Genomic DNA, 20830 nt, shown 5'->3' on the forward strand with positions numbered 1-20830 from the left:
AACATGGATTTTGGGGTACAGGGGTGGGACTATTCGAGTGACTGTCTCAACTCTCACTTAACTATGCTCATGTAGCCAGCAAACTCTGTCACCTCAGCAAATACCCCAGCTAAGACTGGGAAATCTTCTTAAGACTGTTTTTTGCTCGAGGCCTCATTCACCTCATTTTGTACAGGCCTTTTGTTTTTTTGGTGTTTTGCATGTGGGTGTCTTCCTGGTTTTGTTTCATTTTTGTTTTGCTTGATTGTTTAATCTGGAAGGAAGGCTTCGCTTTCACTGTCCAATACAAGAGAGAGTTTGGGTAGAGGAAGAATTCTCCAGTAATAGGCCTGATCTTGGTCCAATCCCCATAGACATGGAGTAAGACGCTTTGAGGCTCAGGCCTCAAGGGCAGCTTTCCAGGACCTGAGGAGTCATGGGTTTGTTGTGAGGATCAAATAAGACTATGGATATGAAAGTATTTACTGATGTGTGTGTGTGTGTGTGTGTGTGTGTAAATATCCAAACACCAAAACGTTGTGTTGAGCACTCTCTCTGACATCACACAATACAAACTGGTTTTAGTCTCCATGTATTAATATGGCAAATAGTGGTTTGTTACATCACAGGCTTTTGCTAGAATGTGGACTTTATTCATTTAGCAACAAACATGACTAAATCATCTCCATTATAGTTATTTCAACATGTTTCAACCAACCCAGTTAGGCAACAACTGAGGGGGCCATGCACGTGGTGCTTCAGTTAACAGAATAACCAAAGTAATAGAAAATGGTGATTTGGCTGTAAGCTGACATCTGCTCCCATTCCATACCACGTGAAGCCCATGAGATCCCGGGATCACAGCTCTGGACTCAGATCAGCTTTGGTTATAACTGCCCAAGGTTCACTCCTCATTCCTTCCGCCCGGAAATTTGAATTCTGTGTTGCTCCTCCATAGAGAACCACTGAGTGATTAACTATTACTCCTTCCTGTAAAAAGGAAGAGAGAACTCAGTGTTCTCCTGGACTACAAGGTTCTCTCTGTTTCCCCTGCAAATTTCACTCGGGCATCAAATTGAATTTACTCTGAACTGAATGCATTTTATCTATACCTGGCAGGGATCAAGAAGTAAAATTATAAGATTTATCTCATCTTAATTCTATTATGATGCATTTAATCACAAATACCCCCAAAAAGAAATGATAATTTATCATTTTGCCCTGACTGAGCATTCCTCCTTGGTTCATATTCATGAATCCATAATACAGAGAGGAGAAGGGATGATTAAGTGTCCGATTAGAGAAAACAGATTAACCTGGCAAACATAATAAATTTAACTCATAATTGGGATGGCTTTATAAATGCTCACAATAACTCTCTTGTAGAAAATCATGAACCACTTCCTTCAGTGATGACTCAATGGAAATAGTTGGGGAACATAAAGCAATTGCATGTTTATGGCTTTCTCTTACAGACATTCAATGGGTATTGAAAGGCATATCTGATTCAGCTTAGAACTCTAAAAAAATATATCAAAAAGGAAACATATAATAAAAATATAAGCTTAAAAAAAAAAAAGCTACCCAAAGCTACAGCCTGTCAAGTGTTCTAGTTTCCTTTCCACTTTGCCAGTGATTATATCTAGATCCCTCATGCTTTCCATGTCTTTCTATGTTCTCTCTCTGTCTCGAAAGTTGCCAAAGCCAGACCTAGTTTCACACCATACAGATTTACCCTTAATTTTCATAACAGAACCTGATTCCTTTATAAAGGCAGCTGCATCTTTACATAATTCTTATCCTACTGTGGCAAAACACATAAAATTAGCAAGCTATTTCAGCCCTTGACTCCTCCCTTTTAGCTGTGATTCCATTTAAATTAGAGTAAAAATCTAGGTTATGACTTGTTTGAAGGAAAGTCCTGTACAGCGCTCCAAAAGGTTCATTTAGCAGTCCACCAGGCTTTCCTTACTTAGCTGGCTAGTCTTCCTGGCCTCCCTTTTTTAGCAGTAAGAAAAGGGATACTCTTCATGCCCAGCTTTATTTTTAAACCTGCATGGCTTTATTCCTGGAAACCTCTGTTGACCCACCTGGCCTGAAAGAGAGTCAGTTAGGCCCTGCTCTGTCACATGCACCCAATTCATGCTGAATAAAGGACCTGCAGAACCAGAACTTTGGCAGGGAAGGGCAGAAGAGGTGAGGGAGGGGCACACCGGCTGCTGGAGAAGGAGAGTGGCTTGTCTTTAAGGAAAGCCCCATCCCATCAAGAGCCAGGTAAACTTGCACTGGGAGAAACTAGTACCCGGCTGCGGAGGGGGTGGCAGGCCCTTCCTCTCTCCTTTCTCCTTCCTCTCCTCTTCCCAATCTGAAGCTGATCTTAGGTTAGAGGGTGGTGATACGTAGGAGTCCAAAGGGTGCAGGGTCCATGTGTGTCCTCATAGCCTTAGGCTCTGGATCAGACTCACAAGCTCTCATCGAGTAGTGGTGTGTGTCTTTGGAAAAAGGGAAATTTTCTAAGGCCACGCTCTCCTTCTACTTTTGCTGAGTTAAAGAACCGAGCTGCTTTCCTGGGGGCACAGACACTAAGGGTCCTTTCCTGGGTAAAGGAATCTGCGCAACTCTAGCCGTGCAGTGTGCATGCATAACGAGTGTACACGAACATTTCCAGGTTCAACAAGACATTAATTTAGTAATTGCTGTGCCTAGCACAATCCTTGATACCATAAAAAATCTGATGCAAGAGTATCCCAGTGGCTAGGGGCCGGGGTGGGGAGGGCGGGGGCCCTCCCGGGAGAGTGGGCGGGGGGGGGGGTGGGTGGGGGTGGCTCCCTCATTGTTCAGGTTCCGCGCTGGGGCTGCGCTTTGACCGCTGGGTGTGCGCCTGTGTGCGTGCACGCGCACAGGGCAGGTGCCTTGTCAGGGCTCCTCTGAGCGAGGAGTGTAAACCCCGGCGGCGCGGGCCAGTGCGGGAGCCCGCAAGAGTGCGCGGCAGCGTCAGGGGGCGCCGGGGCGCGCGGGGGAGCTGGCGTTGGGCTGGAGGGCGGCTGGTGGGCGGCTGCGCCTTGACCTCTCCCGAGGGTAGATGGAGTGGGCCGGTGGCCGCTAGCCAGAGGGTCGGCAGCTGTGAGTCCAGGGCGACCCCAGGACCCCAACAGCTGCCACCGGCGGAAAAGACGCCCCCGGGCTTGAGCGAGGTGGGCTGGGGATGGTGGGGAGGACCTCTTGGTTCCCAGATAACCTTGTTTGCACCACCTGTCAGATGTGAAAAACTCGAAGGACCAGTAGAGAGCATCCGTGCCCTTATTTGTTACAAATGGAAGCACCGACTCCACAAGGAGAGACTCAGTCCCCAAGTCACACAGCTATTAAGTAGCAGAACCAGGACTAGAAACTGGTCTTTCATAACAAGTTTTTTGAAGCTATCGTCCTCACTGAACGAATACGGATAATAATACAAGTAATTGGTATTACAAAATATTAGATTTGGGGGATGGTGATATTACTTTGGCATTTGGGACTATTAATATGATTTATGTGTTGGAAAAACCCAACCACTCTGTCCTCCCTGGGCTGGGGCTTCTCATTCCCTCATTCATTAAATATTTGCTCAGCAGTTATTTGTGCCAGGCGCTCGGCTAGAAACTGAAGGTATAGGGACAAACAAGAAAGCCCTCCATACTGAGTAGAAGGGATTATTCCCTGGACACCAGTAACTGACACAGGTGTGGGAAATGCAATAGGCGTTAGATAACGCAAGGTGGAAACTACCAAGGAGATGTCATTTCTGGCTGACTGCCACCAGACCTTGGGAAGGAGGCGGCATCTGACCTGGATCTCTAAAAGTGGGACTTTGGGGGGGGCATTTGGAAAGGGGCAGCGCATACCAGGTAGAAGGCTCAGTGTTAGCAACAAAATTCCAGGTGAGTGTGAGGAATAATGAATAGTTTGGTTTTCCTAGAACATAGGGATGAACATATGCGGGCAAGATGGGAAGTCAGTAGTGGGGAGCCTTGAAGGGATTCCAAGCAGTGGTTGAGTGAGGGTGGTTTATCTGGTGGGGAGGATGGTTCATCTCCTCAGCGATAGAGTGAAGATGTGGGACCAAAGTGCCTTGCAGCTCTGAGAGGTTGCGAAGGAGCTGTTCTGGGAATGTGGGGCTTCGTGGAACCATCTCAGTGTACTGGGACCATGGATGAAAAATTCAGCTGAAGTGGGAAAGGGTCCAGATCAAATTGGAAGATTGTTGGACTAGGGATGATCTGTGGCGGTGTTTCAGATTTCCAACAGCTTTGGATTTTGGGGAAGAGTTTGTGAAAAAAGTGTTCTTAGTATTCCTGTAACACAGGTGGCCTCATGGACATGAGCAGCAGGTAATCAGCCTGTCTCTATCTGTTCAGGGGACAGTTATATCTTTAGATGCACTGGGAGGGACCAACAAGGAGCTGTAAACAAGGTAGCCTGTTTTGGCAGTTGAAACGAGAAATTTCTTGTATAAAGATTGCAGATTTACCTTCATGCCACTCTTTGTTATGAGCTAGACAAACAATTCTGTGCAGATGAACTGTTAAAACAAAGTCTTTTTTATCTTAAAGGAGACTCACAGAGATTGTAGTAGAGGACTTTATAAATGCATATTTCCTTGGTTCTGTGTTATCTCCTGTTTATGAAGCACACTATTATTTTCGTGTGCCCAAATGAAATGGGTAGAGGTGGTCCATGTAAATCAAGTTACCCAAGCAGACAGGTTATAGCCATTTGTCTAAGGTCTGAGTCTAGGTGCCTTTTAGATGCTTCTAGCCCCACCTTGACACCCCTCCTGCAGGAGAAGATTAGGGATTCCCCGAGTTCCATTTCCCATTACTCTCTGGTTTTGTGTATAAATGTTTAAAGACTTTCTGTGTTGTTAGATGAAATATATATTCTATGTGCTTTGGTGGCTTCTCCATGTGATGGGTTTTTGAGAAGAGGGAAAATAAGAAAGGTTTAGTAGCAGTTCCTTTGGTTAACGGTGTTAATCAATGATATAAAGAAGGAGGCAGGCTGAAATAAGAAGACGGACATGGAATTGAATTCTCTCTCTGCCACTTACTACCTTTGTGACTTTATGTCTGACAGATAACTCATCGGAGCCTCAGGTTCCTCATCTGTAAAATGGTGATCATAATAAGCAGCTCACAATGGCTAACTGGCCCAAGAGTGTGCTAGAAGGACTGCTAAAATGCCAGCAATGGAGGCAGTACAATGTGAATGAGCAGAGGCAGTTAGGATAAGGAGCCTGATCTTAGAAGGAGGCTAATCTGAGTCCAGGTTGTGGGTTCTGCCCTTTCCCACTGTGTGACTTTCAGTAGGTTCCTGAACTGCTTGTGGACACCATAAGCCTCATCTTTAAAATGGGGGCAATAATTCTCTCTCATTCATGGTGTTGATTTGAGGATTCCCCCTAGCACCGTGTTGGGGAAACAGAAGGAGAGAACATCAGAGCTGAAAGGGACCTTACAAGGCCTCCTAGCCCTAATCACTCTCGCCTTCCACCCCTACTGTGGAAATGTCATTTTTATCAACCCTGACTGTATTTAAACATTCCCAGTGACAGACTGCTACCTGCACAAGGTGCTCTTTGCCATTGCTGGACCACTTTCGATGAAGTTTTCCTCCTACACAGCTGAAATCTGCCTCGATATAACTTCCACATATCTGTCCTCTCCTATGTCCTATATTTTTAAAAAAGCATTGGTCTCTTTTCTCACTAATATTTTTGTTTTTAGGTAATTCTCGATCCATATGTAATTCTAAGAAATAACACAGAGCGATCTCTTGCACCTTTCCCCAGTTTCCCCAGTGATAACATCTGGCATGCTCCAGTGCGATATCACAGAGAGGTTATTTCATTGATGTGATTAAGATGCAAAACATTTCCATCATCTCTAGAATCTCTCATGTTGCCCTTTTATAGCGACACTCTCCTCCCTCTCACCACTTCCTTAACCCCTGGCAACCATTATTTGTTCTCTCTTTCTCTGATTTTGTCATTTCAAGAATATTCTATAGATAGAATCATACGGTATCACACTTTCTGGCATTGGTTTTTTTCACTCAGCATAATTCTGTGAAGATTCACTCAGGTTGCTGCACCTATCAATGGTTTGTTTCTTTTTCTTCCTTAGCAGTATTTCATGGTATGGCTGTCCCACAATTTATTTACCCATTGAAGGTCTCCTGGGCTGTTTCCAGTTTTGGGCTATTATGAATAAGCTGCTCTAAATACTCATGTATAGGTTTTTGTGTAAATATAAGTCTTCACTCTCTTCAGTCTCTGGGGTAAATGTCTAGCAGTACATCTCTGGATTGTATGGAAGTTACAAGTTTTTAAAGAAATTGCTTCAATTGCCGTTTTATGTTCTCACCAGCAAATGAGTGATATAGTTGCTGTGCATCCTTGCCGGCATTTTCTGTTGTCAGTATTTTTAATTTTTGTTATTGGGGTAAGTGTATGATGTTATCCCATAGTGGTTTTAATCTGCATTTCCCAAATGGCTAATGATGTTTAACGTGGCTTACTTGACATCCTTGTCTCTTCTTTGGAGAAATGTCTTTGTGTCTTGTAGTCAGGTTCTAATTGCATCCTGTGCTCTTTCACTCTTGAGTTTTGAGAGTTCTTTCTATGTTCTCAGTGCTCGTCCTTTCTTAGTTATGGGGTTTGCAAATATTTTCTCCCATTCTGTAGCTTGTCTTCTTGAGCTTTTAACAGGGTCTTCTTTAGTGCAAAAGTTCTAAATTTTAAGGACGTCAATTTGCCAAATTTTCCTTTTATGGATAGTACTTTTGGTATCAAGACTAAGAACCCGTCTACCCTAGATCCTGGAGAATTTCTTTTATGTGCTTTCTCCTCTATGTTTTATAGTTTTACATTTAATTCCATGATCCATTTTGAAATATTTTTTGTATAAGATGTGAGACTTGGGTAGAGGTTTGTATTTACTTTTGTTTTGTTTTCTGTCTGTTTTTTTTTTTTAATGAGTATTCAATTGTTCTCCCACCATTTGTTGAAAATCTTTTGTAAAATGGCATATGACCTTTGCAAAGCGAGTCAAAGTATCCACCTGTTACTAGTTACCCTATCTTGAAAACGAGGGGCTGTACTAGAACTAGATGGGTGTTATTCAAGCTCCATTCCTAGAATTTCTGGGGCCCCAGAGAACCTCAGTAGCAGCAGCAATGAGAAGCAGATGGGACTCTCATGCTCCTTCCTGACTTCATCCAGGATAGAGGTACTTTTGTGTTTTATATTTTTGTGGGTCCCTCTGATATTTGATTTAATTCAGGGCCCTGCTGCTAAAAACAAGTTTGGAGAGCAGTGGATTGGATAATGTCTGATGTACCTTTCTGCAGTAAATTGCTGTGTTTCTAAGCACTTACTGTTGGAACTCACTTTCCCCTTACATATTAGCTTCCAATCTCCTCCCTCAGTTTCTTCAGTGGCTACTATTATGAAATGTTTTCCTTGTTATTCCACCATCCTTCAATATATATAAATGATAGGGTTCATGAAATCAATTAACTTACATTTCATAAATCAGTTTACAAACTATGTGTCAGAATTGAAAATGTGTTAAATATATTAAAATTGTGCAGTGGAATCATCCATTTCATGGAATTATTGTGGCTGAAAGGATAAGGAGCTCAAATCACACAAAAGCCATGAGCTACTTACTCAACATTTACGCACAGCCACCTCTGTGGCTTACCATCTACCTGTCTAGCTTTGGCTAGTTCACAAAGCCTGGTTACAGTAGCTCACCACCACTGCCCCAGCATTGGGAACCATTTTGTACCCATATAGCTATACAATCCCATTTTTCATTTTCAGTACAATTCTCAATAATTTACATGAGGTGTTCAACTCTTGATTATAAAATAAGCTTTGTAGTAGATGATTTTGCCAACTGTAGGCTTATGGAAGTGTTCTGAGCATGTAGAAGGTAGGCTAGGCTAAGTTATGGTGTTTGGTGGGTTAGAAGAAGAAAATGCATTTTGACCTGTGATATTTTCAGCTAACAATGGGTTTCCCCAATGTAAGTGATCTGTACGAAGGTTTCAATGAGTATTTTCCAGAAGTTGGCATTAGCTATTGTATATTTTTTTTCTACAAAATGTAATGGCAACATAATAAGCTCAAATAGTTGTTTAAAAAGTTAAATAGGGTTAATTGAGATAGTGCATTTGAAAAAAAAATGTTACACTACAAAGTGCTCTCTGTTCAAAGGATGATTATTATTGTAGGCTTGGCTAGGTCCCTGAATTCTAGTAGGCAGCTGTGTGTGTTTGCTGAATCCTATTCATGGGAAATGTGTTTGTTTATTTCATAGTATATTATCTATTTTTCCTTTTAGTGCCCATGTGGCCAAATTCTGAACTCCATCTTAATAAGACTCAAACATATTTGACAGAGTGGTTAGACTTAATGGTTTCCATAAAGTTGTTTTAATAGTTATTTTTCAACAGATGGACAGCTTACATTTGGCTAGATTTCTGTGACAGTGTGATGATTGAAGTTTTCAACAGATGGCACACAAATACTTGGGAAAACACCCTCCCAATATTAAGTGTTGTAAAAAAGACTTTTAGAGTGCCAGAAAAATGATAGTCTGTATTTTCAAGTCCTTAGCCTATGCTATTATGATTATAACTTAGATGGTTTGGAAATTTCCCTTTCTGGCACTTGGATTTATTTTGTTAATGAGCATACATATCTATATTAGAGTGAGAGATGATGAGAAACTGCTGTCAATTAGAGATTCAACACGGATATAGCACTAAATCTCCTTTTGAGTATTGATGAATGTCTCTAACTTCCGCCTGCTGAGTCATTCTACGTCCATGCCATACATACATAGGAAACCTCCTATGTAACCTCCCATAAAAATCAACCATCAGGGATTTCTATGTTCTTTCTGAAAAGTTTTGACTTTAAAAAAAAAAAAAAATTTCACCAGCTCAGAATTTTCAGACATATTCACCAACATGGTGAACTCCCCGACCTTTCAAGTTGTCTCACTTCTACAATGGCTACTTTACACTGTTTTTGGAATCAGTAAGTAAGTGAAGCGGTAGGGGAGTGGTGGAAATCTGTGGGGATGTTCGTGGTTGTCATATGACACAGAGCATTTACTGATTATTTAGTGGGTAGAGACTGAAGTGCCTAGTCCTGCACGATACAGTTTGGCACAAGGAAGCAATGTCCTGTTTCTTACAGTATGACTGAATATCTGGCTGGCCACTCATCTGAGCCTGGAACTTATCTCTGGTTAAGTTAAATGATAGATTAAGTTTTGCAATATAAAGTATTTTTTTTCACAGAATATCAGTATCCACCCATGCCCTGTTCTTTGATTTTACTAGGCTGGTATATGAAAGGCGGAAAGACTTCTTATCTTCTGCTTCTGAATGGTGACCTTTTTCATGCTAAGTAAGTACAAGCATATGGACACTTTATTATGGGTTTTGGTACAGTCACAGACTGAGTGTTTACATAAAACAGATGTTATTATAAATTAAATTCCCCTCTCTATTCCCAATAGGACATCCTATTAATACTTTGGAAATTTTGTATGCAGGCAAATTATCCTATCTATGAATTTCTGGATTTAAAGAGAGAACTATAAAATGCTTACTATTGTAAAGGAGCCCTGGGATTGACCAGGATGAGAAGCATTACTATAGAAAATTAAGCAATTAACAAACAAAATTCTTTCTCACATCTTTTTCAACTGTATGCACATAATACAGTGTTGGAATCATTCAAAGAAAAGGACAGTGGCATGAGTTTTGATAAGTCTTTAATAAGGAATGCAATCCCAATAATTTCTGTGTGTCTATACTTCTATGGAAGTCTTAAACAGATTTTCTTTTATCAAGTCATGTCAGCTAGATCTTCTTTGTTTCTATCATTTCAGATGGCGTTTAATGATTGCTTTAGTTTGAGCTATCCTGCTAACCCCCAGCCAGGGGACTTGATTGAAGTATTTCGTTCTGGCTATCAGCACTGGGCACTGTACTTGGGTGATGGTTATGTTATCAACATAGCACCTCTAGGTAAGGTTTGTTTACAGGAACTCCTAAGAGCTTTTGAGTTTTCTTGTTATAAGGAGGAATCATGAATGAAATCATGAAATAAAATAGAAACAAAATATAGAAAGTAGATAAACCTATCTGAAACAGGTTTAGAGAAGGACATACTAAGACCAAACTGGCATTGGATAAATCACAAAGACCAATTAACATTAAGATTTAAAACCTCTGGATTGGAAAAAAAAAATGAAGAAGTAAATAATCCACTGGGGAAAATATTTGTCACAAACATGGTAAGAATTATTGTCTTTATATATCACACAAATTATATCAATACATTCAACATTTATTTATAGATTACTCAGCATATGCCAAATGCTATTCTAGATGCTGTGGATACATAAACATCAAAATCCCAACAAACAACTGGGTAAGGACCTATGAACAGTTTTTAGGAAAAGAATACCAGAAGCCAATACCTATCTTTAAAGGTAGTAATCTAGAAATTGTATAATAAAATAATAGATTTTATGACTATCACATTAGCAAAGATTTTAAAATGATAATAGTGTGGATAAGGCTATAAGGAAATAAAATCAAGGTTATTGTTTAAAGAAATGAAACATCGTTCTTGAAAGCAATTTAACAGTATGTATTAAAAGTCTATTTTAAAAGATTTTATTTATTTGACAGAGAGAGACATAGCGAGAAAAGGAACACAAGTGGTGGGGGGTGGAGGGGAGGTGGGTGGGAGAGGGAGAAGCAGGCTTCCTGTGCATCTGGGAGCCCAGTGTGAGCATCTGGATCCCAGGACCCTGGGATCATGACCTGAGCTGAAGGCAGAGGCTTAACCACTGAGCCACCCAGGTGTTCATATATATTAGAAGTCTTAAAAGAGTTCATATATTCTGACTCTGTAATTGTACTTCCATGATTTTATTCTTCAGAAATATTTATAGAAATGTGGACTAACATTCCTTATAAGAGTGTTTACTTCTACCTCATTTATAACAGTTTAAAAAATAGACAATAGCAAAATAACAAATATTGGTGAGGATTTGGAGAAAAAGGGAACCCTCTAGCACTGTTGATGAAAATGCAAACTGGTGAAGCCACTTTGTAGAAAACAATTAAAAATAGAAAGTCCTATGATCCAGTAATTCCACTATTGGGTATTTACCTAAAGAAAATGAAAACATTAATTTGAAACGATATATGTACCCCTATGTTTATTGCAGCATTATTTACGATGGCTAACATGTGGGAAACAACCTAGGTGTCCATCCATAGATGAATGGATAAAGAAGATGTGGTATATAAATAATGGAATATTACTCAGCCATGAAAAAGAATGCGTTCTCACCATTTGCAACAACATGAATGCACCTAGAGGGTATTATATTAAGTGAAATAAGTCAGACAGAGAGAGACAAATACCACATGATTTCATTTACATATGGAATCTAAAACACACACACACACACACACAAATGAACAAACAAGCCAGAAACAGACTCGTAAATATAGAGAGCAAATGGGTGGTTACCAGAGGGGAGAGGATAGGGGAATGGATTAAATATGTGGAGGAGACTAAGAGATACAAAAATAGAAATTCTCAGTTGCTTAATGTTCAATAGGGAACTAGTAAAATGAATTATGACTTTGCCACAGAATATCAGATATATGACATATCTAATATTTGACATATTAGATATGTCAAACATATTCTATGTTTGACAGAATTCTTAATTGCAAGTAACAGAAAACAAACAAATTAGGTTGAGCAAAAAGGCAAATTCATTGCTTCACTGAGGGGAACTACCAAAAGGGTGAAGATGGTACTGGACTCAGGCAGGGATACTTGGATGAAAGGGATTGAACATGACTATCAAGCCTCATATCTGCATTTTCTTTCTGTATATTGTCTTAATACTCCCAGACTGTGTGTCTCTAGGAAGCTGAACTAATTAACTGTCAGTATCCTTAGGCTCTCATTCTTACAGTCCTGTGACCCAATAGAAGAGAGCTAATCCCTTCCTGTTCTAGTAAGAACTAGCATGGAGAACAATCCTAGTTCGTATAGTGTGGATCCCATGCCCATCACTGGACCATCCCTGTGCCCAGGAGAATGAGCTGCTATAACTGACCCATACAAAACCTTTTCCAGAAAGAAAGAGTCAGTTGTGGGATGGGGTGCTAGATAGGCCAAAACAATAGCTACTATAATGGCCATTAAAAAAATTCTGGCCACGTTTAATTGCATGAGATAATCTTGCATGATATTTACTTGAAAATTCCAGATTAAAAATGTAGTATGTAATATGAAACCTGATTTGCAAAGAAATAATATATACACATGTGAATGCACACATATACACACATCTGTATTCATGTGTTAATAAGACATAATTGAAGTACATCAAAATAATAACAGTTATTTCTGGGTGGGTAGATAATGGGTGATTTATATTTACATGTTTATGTAGTTTTTTCTGTATTTCCTAAATGCTTAGAAATAAGCACAAATCATTTCTTAAGAAAAAATATATGCAATTAAATAGACTGGGACACAATACCTTTAGAAAAAGTGTCAGAGAATTTTTAATGAAGTGGTTTTTTCAACATTTTGAGATATTTGCCTCTTCTTCTAGAGTATTGGAAATAGAAATGGCAAATAAAATAACATATATGATAAAGAGCCATTAGTTTCTGCAGAGTCTGGTGATTACCATTAAGCAATGTTACATTATTTCTGCAGTTTTCACATCTGGAAAATAATAAAGAGATTTTCCTGTTCTTTCCTTATTTTCACACATTAAGCTCCATATTACTGTGGTTGTAGCATGGAGCTTTGATCATGGATACTGAAATCCAGTTCCTGGTTCTGTTGTTAACTACTCACATCATATTTTGCAAGCCAGTTTATCTCTCCACACTTCAATATCCTCACCTGTAAATTAATTGCAACAGACTAGTCTTTAAAAATTTTAGGAATTCTAACTAGGAGATACAGGCTTTAAGAACTTATAATGTATAAGGACTTTCAACGTGTAAGACAGTAACTGGAAATGCTGCTTGAAGAAAAGGAGCTTGGAAGGTAGGAAAAAAGAGAAGTAGAAAAAGGAAGAGTGTCTAACCACTAGTTATATGGAGACCCCCCACCCCACCCCATGATTTACTTGAACAAATAGCCAAGCATAGCAGTCTCAGGCAGATGGAGAGGGACCAGGGCCTGGCGTTAGAGCTGAACACTGAGCAATCATCTGTCCAGGCTCAGATACTGACAGTTATGGTCCCTGGCAGTCTAGGCAGATGCTTGCCAAATAAGGCAGCTGAAATGGAGTGGCAGGGGATGGGGCATATAACAGGTGGGTGGGTAGGGCATAGCCTAGGGCCACATCTATTGGACCGCACCTACTAGGTTAGGTTCAGTTTCAGGACCTAGTTTCTTGGTCAAAAGAAACTGGCAAGACAAAAGCAGGGCCCCAGTTGACCCTATCTGACCCTTTAGAGGACTGAAGTACCATGCAGGTTTCAAATTGTATCAGGCAGATTTCAAGCCAAATTGAAAGGACAAGTGTAAAAGGCAGAGGAAGGGGTAAGGAGCACAGCTTCGAGACCAGGATGAACTCACTGATCCTAATGCACAACTGCTGAGCTCCAGAGATACTAGTCTGGAAGGTTCAGATGCTGAAAAAGAGCATGTTTTATAGAAAAAAGTAGACAGTGGTCTTAGATGTACTGTGCTAAGAACATATACCAAGATCTCTAACAATAATGCCAACTGATAGAGATCTTATTCCTCAAGAATGGGTAGTTTTCTCACCCAGTTTGCTCTATGGGCAGATACAAATATTCATAGTTTCCTTATATTCCCACTCATATTTTACTAAGTGTTACTGATAAACTTACAGAATGAGTTGTTCAGTCTGGCAAGATTAAGTGGCCTCTGGTTTGGTGGTAAGTTAGGAACAGAGCTTCCTTCCTTCAGGGGCCTCAGTGACTCCATCAATTCCAAAGGTGTGGCACTGTAATTATATGGCATTGGGTTTCACTGGGTTGTGTCCCTTGATCTTGCTAACTAGAATTCTCCTTATAGAGGATGGCATTTCTTCCTCATTTACGAGCGCCAAGTCTATATTCAGCAGGAAAGCCCTGGTGAAGATGCAGCTGCTGAGGGATGTTGTGGGAAAGGACACATACAGAATAAACAATAAATATGATGGGACCTACTCCCCTCTCCCCATGGAAGAAGTCATGCAACGGTCAGAGATGGTTATTGGACAGGAGGTGGAATACGACATACTTGTCAACAACTGTGAGCATTTTGTGACTTTGCTTCGTTATGGAGAAGGAGTTTCAGAGCAGGTGAGTTTCCTTTAGAAGATACATAAAAAGGTTCTTACATTGGAAAAATAGTAACTACTGACTGTAAGACTCCCAGGCAGCAAACAAAAGGAAAAGGACAAGAAAATATGAGAATTCCGAAGGATAAAGGAAGGAATCTAGCTGACCAAGGTCATGTAGCAAGTTAATGGCCAAATTAAAGCTTGAATGTGGACATCATGAATTTGGGGCTGGAAGGAACTTGAAGCGGAACCAAGACCATAGCTTTTCTGTCAGTCCTATTACTCTCTGTCCTTCAGAGTTTTGTTTTGTTCTATTTTCCCATTTCCCTGTCATACAGCAGTTTCAAATCAGTAACCTCATGCACTGAAAAGAACATTCTGAAAAGAATGTTGCCATTTTTAAGTGGGAGATCATTTGCCAAAAACATAGATGGTAACTCCGGGATTCTTTTCCCTTAGCTGAGAGAGGCCAACTAATGACAGACATATTTTGGTGGATTTGAAAATGGTTTCTGTCTCCTTGCAATGCCAGTTTCAGAGGAATTGTGTGCTTTTAAGCAGCTCCTTTGATTCATTGAGCTTTTGGATGATTTTTTAAAAATGGATCGATTATTTTTAAAATAGCATGCAATGTTGCCATTTCTCACACTATTTTGTAGCATAGCAGATTCCTAACTAAAAGCATGCTTGATTCATTTGCCTTCTTTTTCCCTATCATATCACCAATCCAATTCCAACATGGCTGTTTTAAGCTAAAGATTTATTAAAGTGATGTAAGAGAATGAATAAGGTTTCCCAGTATCTTGAAACTGTTGAATGTGTTATATAAAAGTCTATTCTAAGGAATGAGTTTACAATTCTTCTCATGGAAGCTTGGGAAGATAGGAGAGGGAACATTATGAAAGGATACATTTGTTTTCATTAGGAAATAATTTAATTGGAAACTCATTTTTATTAGGAAATACATTAACATAATGAATGTTCTATTCACATGTAACAATAAATTGCTTCTGAACCAGAACACAGAGGCTATCCACATAAATTCCTGCTCGTCTTCGCATTGAAAACTAGTGATACAGCTGGAAATGCAGTCCATCCCTCTCCTTTGCAAATGATAAAGTTGTCTGCTGTGTTCAACAAGCAATTTTTTTAATGTGTTTTTTTAAAAAAAGGGATTAATACCACCTTTTTGCTTTGACTCTAATTTACAGTCCCTCATCTTTTAGCCTTTCATACTCAGAATCAACTCAGGAAAATTAATCATTCCTCAACAACTAGAATGGTTCTCTAACAGGTTCTGTTGAAGACAGTGCTGTGACAGCTTTAAGGAGCCATCTAAACTTTGGAATTCTGCTGACCGGAGCTAGACCAATTTCTTCCCCAGGGGTTAGCTGGGTGGTTTTGGGAACATTGTTTATCAGTTTCCTAATCTATAAACTGAGGTTGTTTGGAGGATTATAGGAGATATTTGAAGTCTGTTAGCACATTGTATTACATATTATCCATCACCAAACCAGCAAAACTTGGATGAATATTTTTAATTGCAATATTTTAAAAATTTTATATATCTTTGTTGGTACTCTTCAATAAAATGTTGACCTGATAGAAACTATAGTACTTGTATTATTATTTTCATTACTATCAATAATTAATAGTATTATTACTAATAATAGCTAATATTGGATTCATTTTTGGATCTCCTCAGGGCTTTGGGGTCTTGGGCTTAGAACTGTTTTTTTGGGGGGGAATGGCTGTGTGTTTATCCCAATTTAAAAAACTGCAAATACATTTAAAAAGATTAGAAAAGTGGAAGGATTGTAGCTCCATCTTTTTCTTGTGTTTTTCTGTATTCAAAAAAACAATAATAGACTTTATTTTTTAGAGCAGTATATAGTTCACAGCAAAACTGAACTGGAAGTTTAGAGAGTTCCCTCAAAGCCCTCCCCATTAGTCATGTACACAGCCTCCCAACTATTAACAGTCCACATCAGTGTAGTATACTTGTTACAAAAGATGAACCAACACTGACATGTTACCCACCAGAGTACATAGTGATGAAAGCTGGAATATGTCACCTCAAAATATGTGGCATAAGGATTATTTTGAGCTGAAGGCAGTTGAGAAGCAAAGCCTAAAATTGGGACATATATTTTCAAAGGTGTCCCTCTGCCCTTCTCTAGCAGGAAGGACAAAAGTTAATCATCCAGGACAACTGGTGGTTATCATTAAGACTCTTACCAGCCTGGAAAGGACACCAGAAAAATCTAAATGACAACCTTAACTAACTAGATTTTGTCATAAGTTTCTCATATATTTACCTTCCCATGGTCTGCTGCTCTGGGAAGCCTAAAAGTGCTTTCTTTTGTCCTGTCTTTACTCTACAAACCTACTATTCTTTTTTGAACATGCCATATAAGCCTGAATTCTACTCCACCTCTTTGAGATACTCTTCCCTGAGTTTCTCCCATGTATATATGAAATGAATATGTTAGTAAACTTGTTGGTTTTCTTTTATAAAGTTGTCTTTTATTAATAAGGTTCAGCTGAGAAACTAATGGGGGTACAGGAAAAAGTTTTGCCTCTCCTAAAATAGTTTACATTAGGGTTCACTCTCAGTGTTGTATATTCTATAAATTTCGACAGATGTATAGTGACATATATATACATCACTATAGTTTCATACAGAATAATTTTCCTCCCTTAAAATTCCTCTATCTTCTGCTTGAGGATTCATCTTTCCTTCACTCTAAACCTCTGGCAACAATTGAGCAGTATGCATACTATGCAATATGCATGTAAAATTCCTCCATCTATTTTCATGGTTTGGTAGCTCACTTTTCTTTATCGCTCAATAACATTCCATTGCCTGGATGTACATTCACCTACTAAAAAACATCTTGATTGATTTCAGGTCTTGGTAATTGTGACTAAAACTTCTAGAAACATTTGTGGGCAGGTTTTCATGTGGATATGAATTTTTAGCTCCTTTCAGTAAATAACAAGGAGCATGCTTACTGCATTGTATGGTAAGAGTATGTTTAGCTTTATAAGAAACCACCAAAGTGTCTTACAAAGTGGCTCTACCCTTTTGCATTTCCACCAACAGTAAATTAGAGTTTCTGTTTTTCCACATCTTCTTTAGGATTTGGTGTTGTGATCATTTTGGGTTTTAGCCATTCTGCTATGTATAGAGTGGTATCTCATTGTCTTACTTTGCAATTCCCTAAGTCTGTGAAGTTAAGCATCATTTCATGTGCTTCTTTGTCATCTGCATATCATATTTGATGATGTGTCCTTTGAGAGCTTTTGTCAATTATAGATTTTTAAATTGGGTTCCTTGCTCATTTTCTTTTTGTTGAGTTTTAAGAGCTTTTCGCATATTTTAAATAACAGTTCTTTACCAGATCTGTCTGTTGGTAATGTTTTTTTTTCTAGTCTGTGGCTTTTCTTTAAAAAAAAAAAAATTTAAAATAGACATTTGCCACTGTTCCAGTCTTAAAAGGTATTAAAATGTGCCTGCCTTTGTGGAAGATGGCAGCACCCTTGAATAGGCCTGGACAAGCTGAACTGTGATACACTCTGACTGTGCTTCAGTGCATAGCACTGTGGCCTTAGTCTCAGGGGAAGAGGAATTTTGATAAGCCCTGCAGTCATCTGTGACCCAGCTACACTATGTGAGGACACAGCACTCCAGATTCAGCTAATGTTTCATTGGTCATGTATAGATCCTTGGAATGCGGCCTTTATTCTTTATGAACCCTGTAAAGGATAAAATGTGAAGAGTCAGCTTAAGTGATTTTGTAATCCTAAATTATAAAATAAAAGCTCTTGTTCATAATAGTTCACTGAGAAGATTCTGGGATGTTATATTCTTGCAGGTCAAATCCCATTACACATAACTCCCAAGAGATTATCCGAATTACTCAGAATTTTGCCATCTAGACTATAATTTGAAATAAGTTTTTGGGATTTGGGAAACTGCCTACACTGTAGGAAGTAGCTTCCTTGTCATGGTATCTGGCATATGTGCTCTCAGGGGGTTTTGGTTTAGGATCACATTGCTTTCCCCAGACCTCTTAGATCTGTGGGATTTCTCTCACCTCTTATGTTTCGAGCCGCTGAAGGAGACACAGTGAATTAGGTCTGCATTTAGCTGGGACCACCCTACCCATAGGCCTCTGCCACCTCCCCAGGCTATCTTTTGACTCCTCTTTCTAAAGGCACCAATTGCACCTTCTTATTTGTTTATTACCTTCCACACTTCCCCATCTCAGAACTTCCTGGGATCTCAGTCTCTGCCTGAAATTAAATGAGGGTTAGGCTTGATTTATAATCCTTGATTCTTGTCTGATTACTGATTTTGCCCCTCTTTGGAATGTTGTCCTGTATCTTGTATCTTCCTGTCCCTTTGGCTTTCCATGTGCCAAGTGGGTAGCTCTATGCTGCGGCAAATTCTGACTCTTCCTTGGGAAATAAACTTAGGCGGTGACTCATTAAAATGTATGAATAAAATAATCAACCAAACAGAATTAGAATTGTAAACTAAATTGGATTTGTCAGTTGTTTGCCAATGCCGTTCTCCCTGGCAACTGAGGATGGTGGCAGAGCAGGGAGCTACAATGACAGGCCTTGTCCCTAGAGACCACAGGATGGTATAACATTGTGTTTCTTTCTTGGCCAGGCCCTTGTGGTCTATTTCCAACAGGGAAGCTACAGTTGGGGAGTAGCACTGTGTAGCAGTCCTGTGGGGATGGCAACCTATGTGGGGAAGGCCTGTGGGTTAGACAGAAGATATGCTCAAATGTGAGCTGGGTCAGGATTTCCAGTATTTGGGTTGGTCCCTAGAGTCATTTGGGAGAAATGTTTTGCTTTATTTGAAAGCCTGATTCTTAAATCCCAGAGAACAACTGTTGTTTTCAGAATACCTGATGACTCTAAAGCATCTGAATGTGACCTTTGGGTCATAAAATTGCACTCAAACTCATACAGATGGAAGGCAATATTAGCTGAGTGCCATGAAAACCATGAATATTCATTAGATCCCTCATCATGATGATGATTAATATCCTTAAAGCTATAAATGTCTGAACTCCTTTATGGACAATTGAGCTTGAGAGTGGTTTATTTTAGTTTGTCTACATGAGAAATTAATTTTTGACACAATAGTTAACATCATTATTGACTTCTTTGGAAGTTTGTTATCAAAATAGAAATTGTATCTACCAAATAAGAGCTTATAGATATTTAGCTTAGATGACACCTCTGAATTATTTTGCTAGTAAACATTCTCAAGTCAGAAACACACACACACACACACACACACACACACACACAGACTTTCACCCTGGTATAGACCCAACCAAACCTGTATATGTTTAGGAGATAATGATTGTTTAGAGGGAATTGGCTCATGACTCAACCTGTACCTAAACATCATGGTGGTATGACCTCAGGCAAATCACTTAACTTACGAAGCTTTGCAAAACAGGAGTACTACCTCCCAGATGTACTACCATGCTTATAAGGAATTGTGCCATAATGAGTTATAAATTTTTGGGGACCACAAAAATATGAAGAATATATACATATGTGTATTTAACTATATCTTTGTCATAATTGTAAAAATCATAAATTTATTTGTTCATACACAGTTAAATTTTACATGAAGCTTTAAATTTATCCTTTGTACATTAAAAAGGTCTTCGTTTTAAGAAACAAGCTAAAGTTTGGATTTAAGACAGAGATGCCTTTAGAATAAGATTTGTTTTTTGTTTGTTTCTCATTTCTTTATAGGCCAACCAAGCAATAAGTACCATTGGGTTTGTGGCAGCTGCTGCTGGTGCCTTCTCACTCCTGGGCTTGTTTCCAAAAAGACAAAGAGCAAAATACTATTAACAATTTACTGAAGAGATATTGGAACTGAAGGAATTTGTGAGGAGGGGAAAAAAAAAAAACTGGGATGAATACTTATTTTCAATGCATCATTATTGTTCCAAATTCCAGTGATGGATGGCAGGCTCTTTAATAAATTGCTTACTGATACTATCTCATCATTGAGCCATGGAAATTTTTCTTCCTACTAGCAAAGATTTGCTGTGGCAGCTTGAACAAGAAGCAGTAGCCTTTTGAGCAAGCCAGCAGCGAATCTTAACAAAATCACATCATATTTTATCTTCTTCCATAAATGTTGTTTTCCTTTTTCCTGAGGGTGGCTATTTTCTACTTTCCAAAGGAATAGAGAACAGTTTATATGTGATTTTAAAGGAAATGTTAAGAGCCCCAAATTGTAGAGATTGACATCTAACTTCATATTCCCTTTCTGGTCAGAAAAGAAACTGGGAGATTTGAACATTTCATTCAGCAGTTTGAGGAGCTCTGATTAGCAATCTATTTGAGAGTGCACGCCCATCTCTTAGTTCCTGTGTCAATGCAGG

At 39.2% G+C, this 20830-nt stretch overlaps 1 protein-coding gene across 3 annotated transcripts; it reads left to right on the forward strand.

Annotated features, from left to right (window-relative positions):
* Positions 1-2085: 2085 nt before the first annotated feature.
* Positions 2086-20446, forward strand: PLAAT1 (phospholipase A and acyltransferase 1). 3 transcript variants are annotated; one of them, XM_004745278.2, is made up of 5 exons: positions 2086-2253; positions 9379-9445; positions 9933-10071; positions 14147-14415; positions 20190-20446. In XM_004745278.2, the coding sequence occupies exons 3-5, from the start codon at positions 9933-9935 to the stop codon at positions 20289-20291; spliced, it is 510 nt and encodes a 169-aa protein (XP_004745335.1). In that variant the 5' UTR covers positions 2086-2253; positions 9379-9445; the 3' UTR covers positions 20292-20446. The 3 variants fall into 3 exon arrangements, with proteins under 3 accessions (XP_004745335.1, XP_004745334.1, XP_004745336.1); XM_004745277.2 differs by lacking the exon at positions 2086-2253 and adding an exon at positions 2988-3173; XM_004745279.1 differs by lacking the exon at positions 2086-2253 and adding an exon at positions 6100-6120.
* The last annotated feature ends 384 nt before the right edge of the window (positions 20447-20830 follow it).

This window comes from Mustela putorius, unplaced genomic scaffold (genome assembly GCF_011764305.1).
Source record: "Mustela putorius furo isolate JIRA1106 unplaced genomic scaffold, ASM1176430v1.1 tig00003834_pilon_pilon_pilon, whole genome shotgun sequence".
NCBI classification, from domain to species: Eukaryota; Metazoa; Chordata; class Mammalia; order Carnivora; family Mustelidae; genus Mustela; species Mustela putorius.

Bases quoted from the DNA above. Each gene is read 5' to 3' on its own strand.
- PLAAT1 (XM_004745278.2), top strand. From the start codon at position 9,933: ATGGCGTTTAATGATTGCTTTAGTTTGAGCTATCCTGCTAACCCCCAG. The intron at 10,072-14,146 runs GTAAGGTTTGTT...TTCTCCTTATAG, and splicing joins TATCAACATAGCACCTCTAG to AGGATGGCATTTCTTCCTCA. The intron at 14,416-20,189 runs GTGAGTTTCCTT...ATTTCTTTATAG, and splicing joins GAGAAGGAGTTTCAGAGCAG to GCCAACCAAGCAATAAGTAC.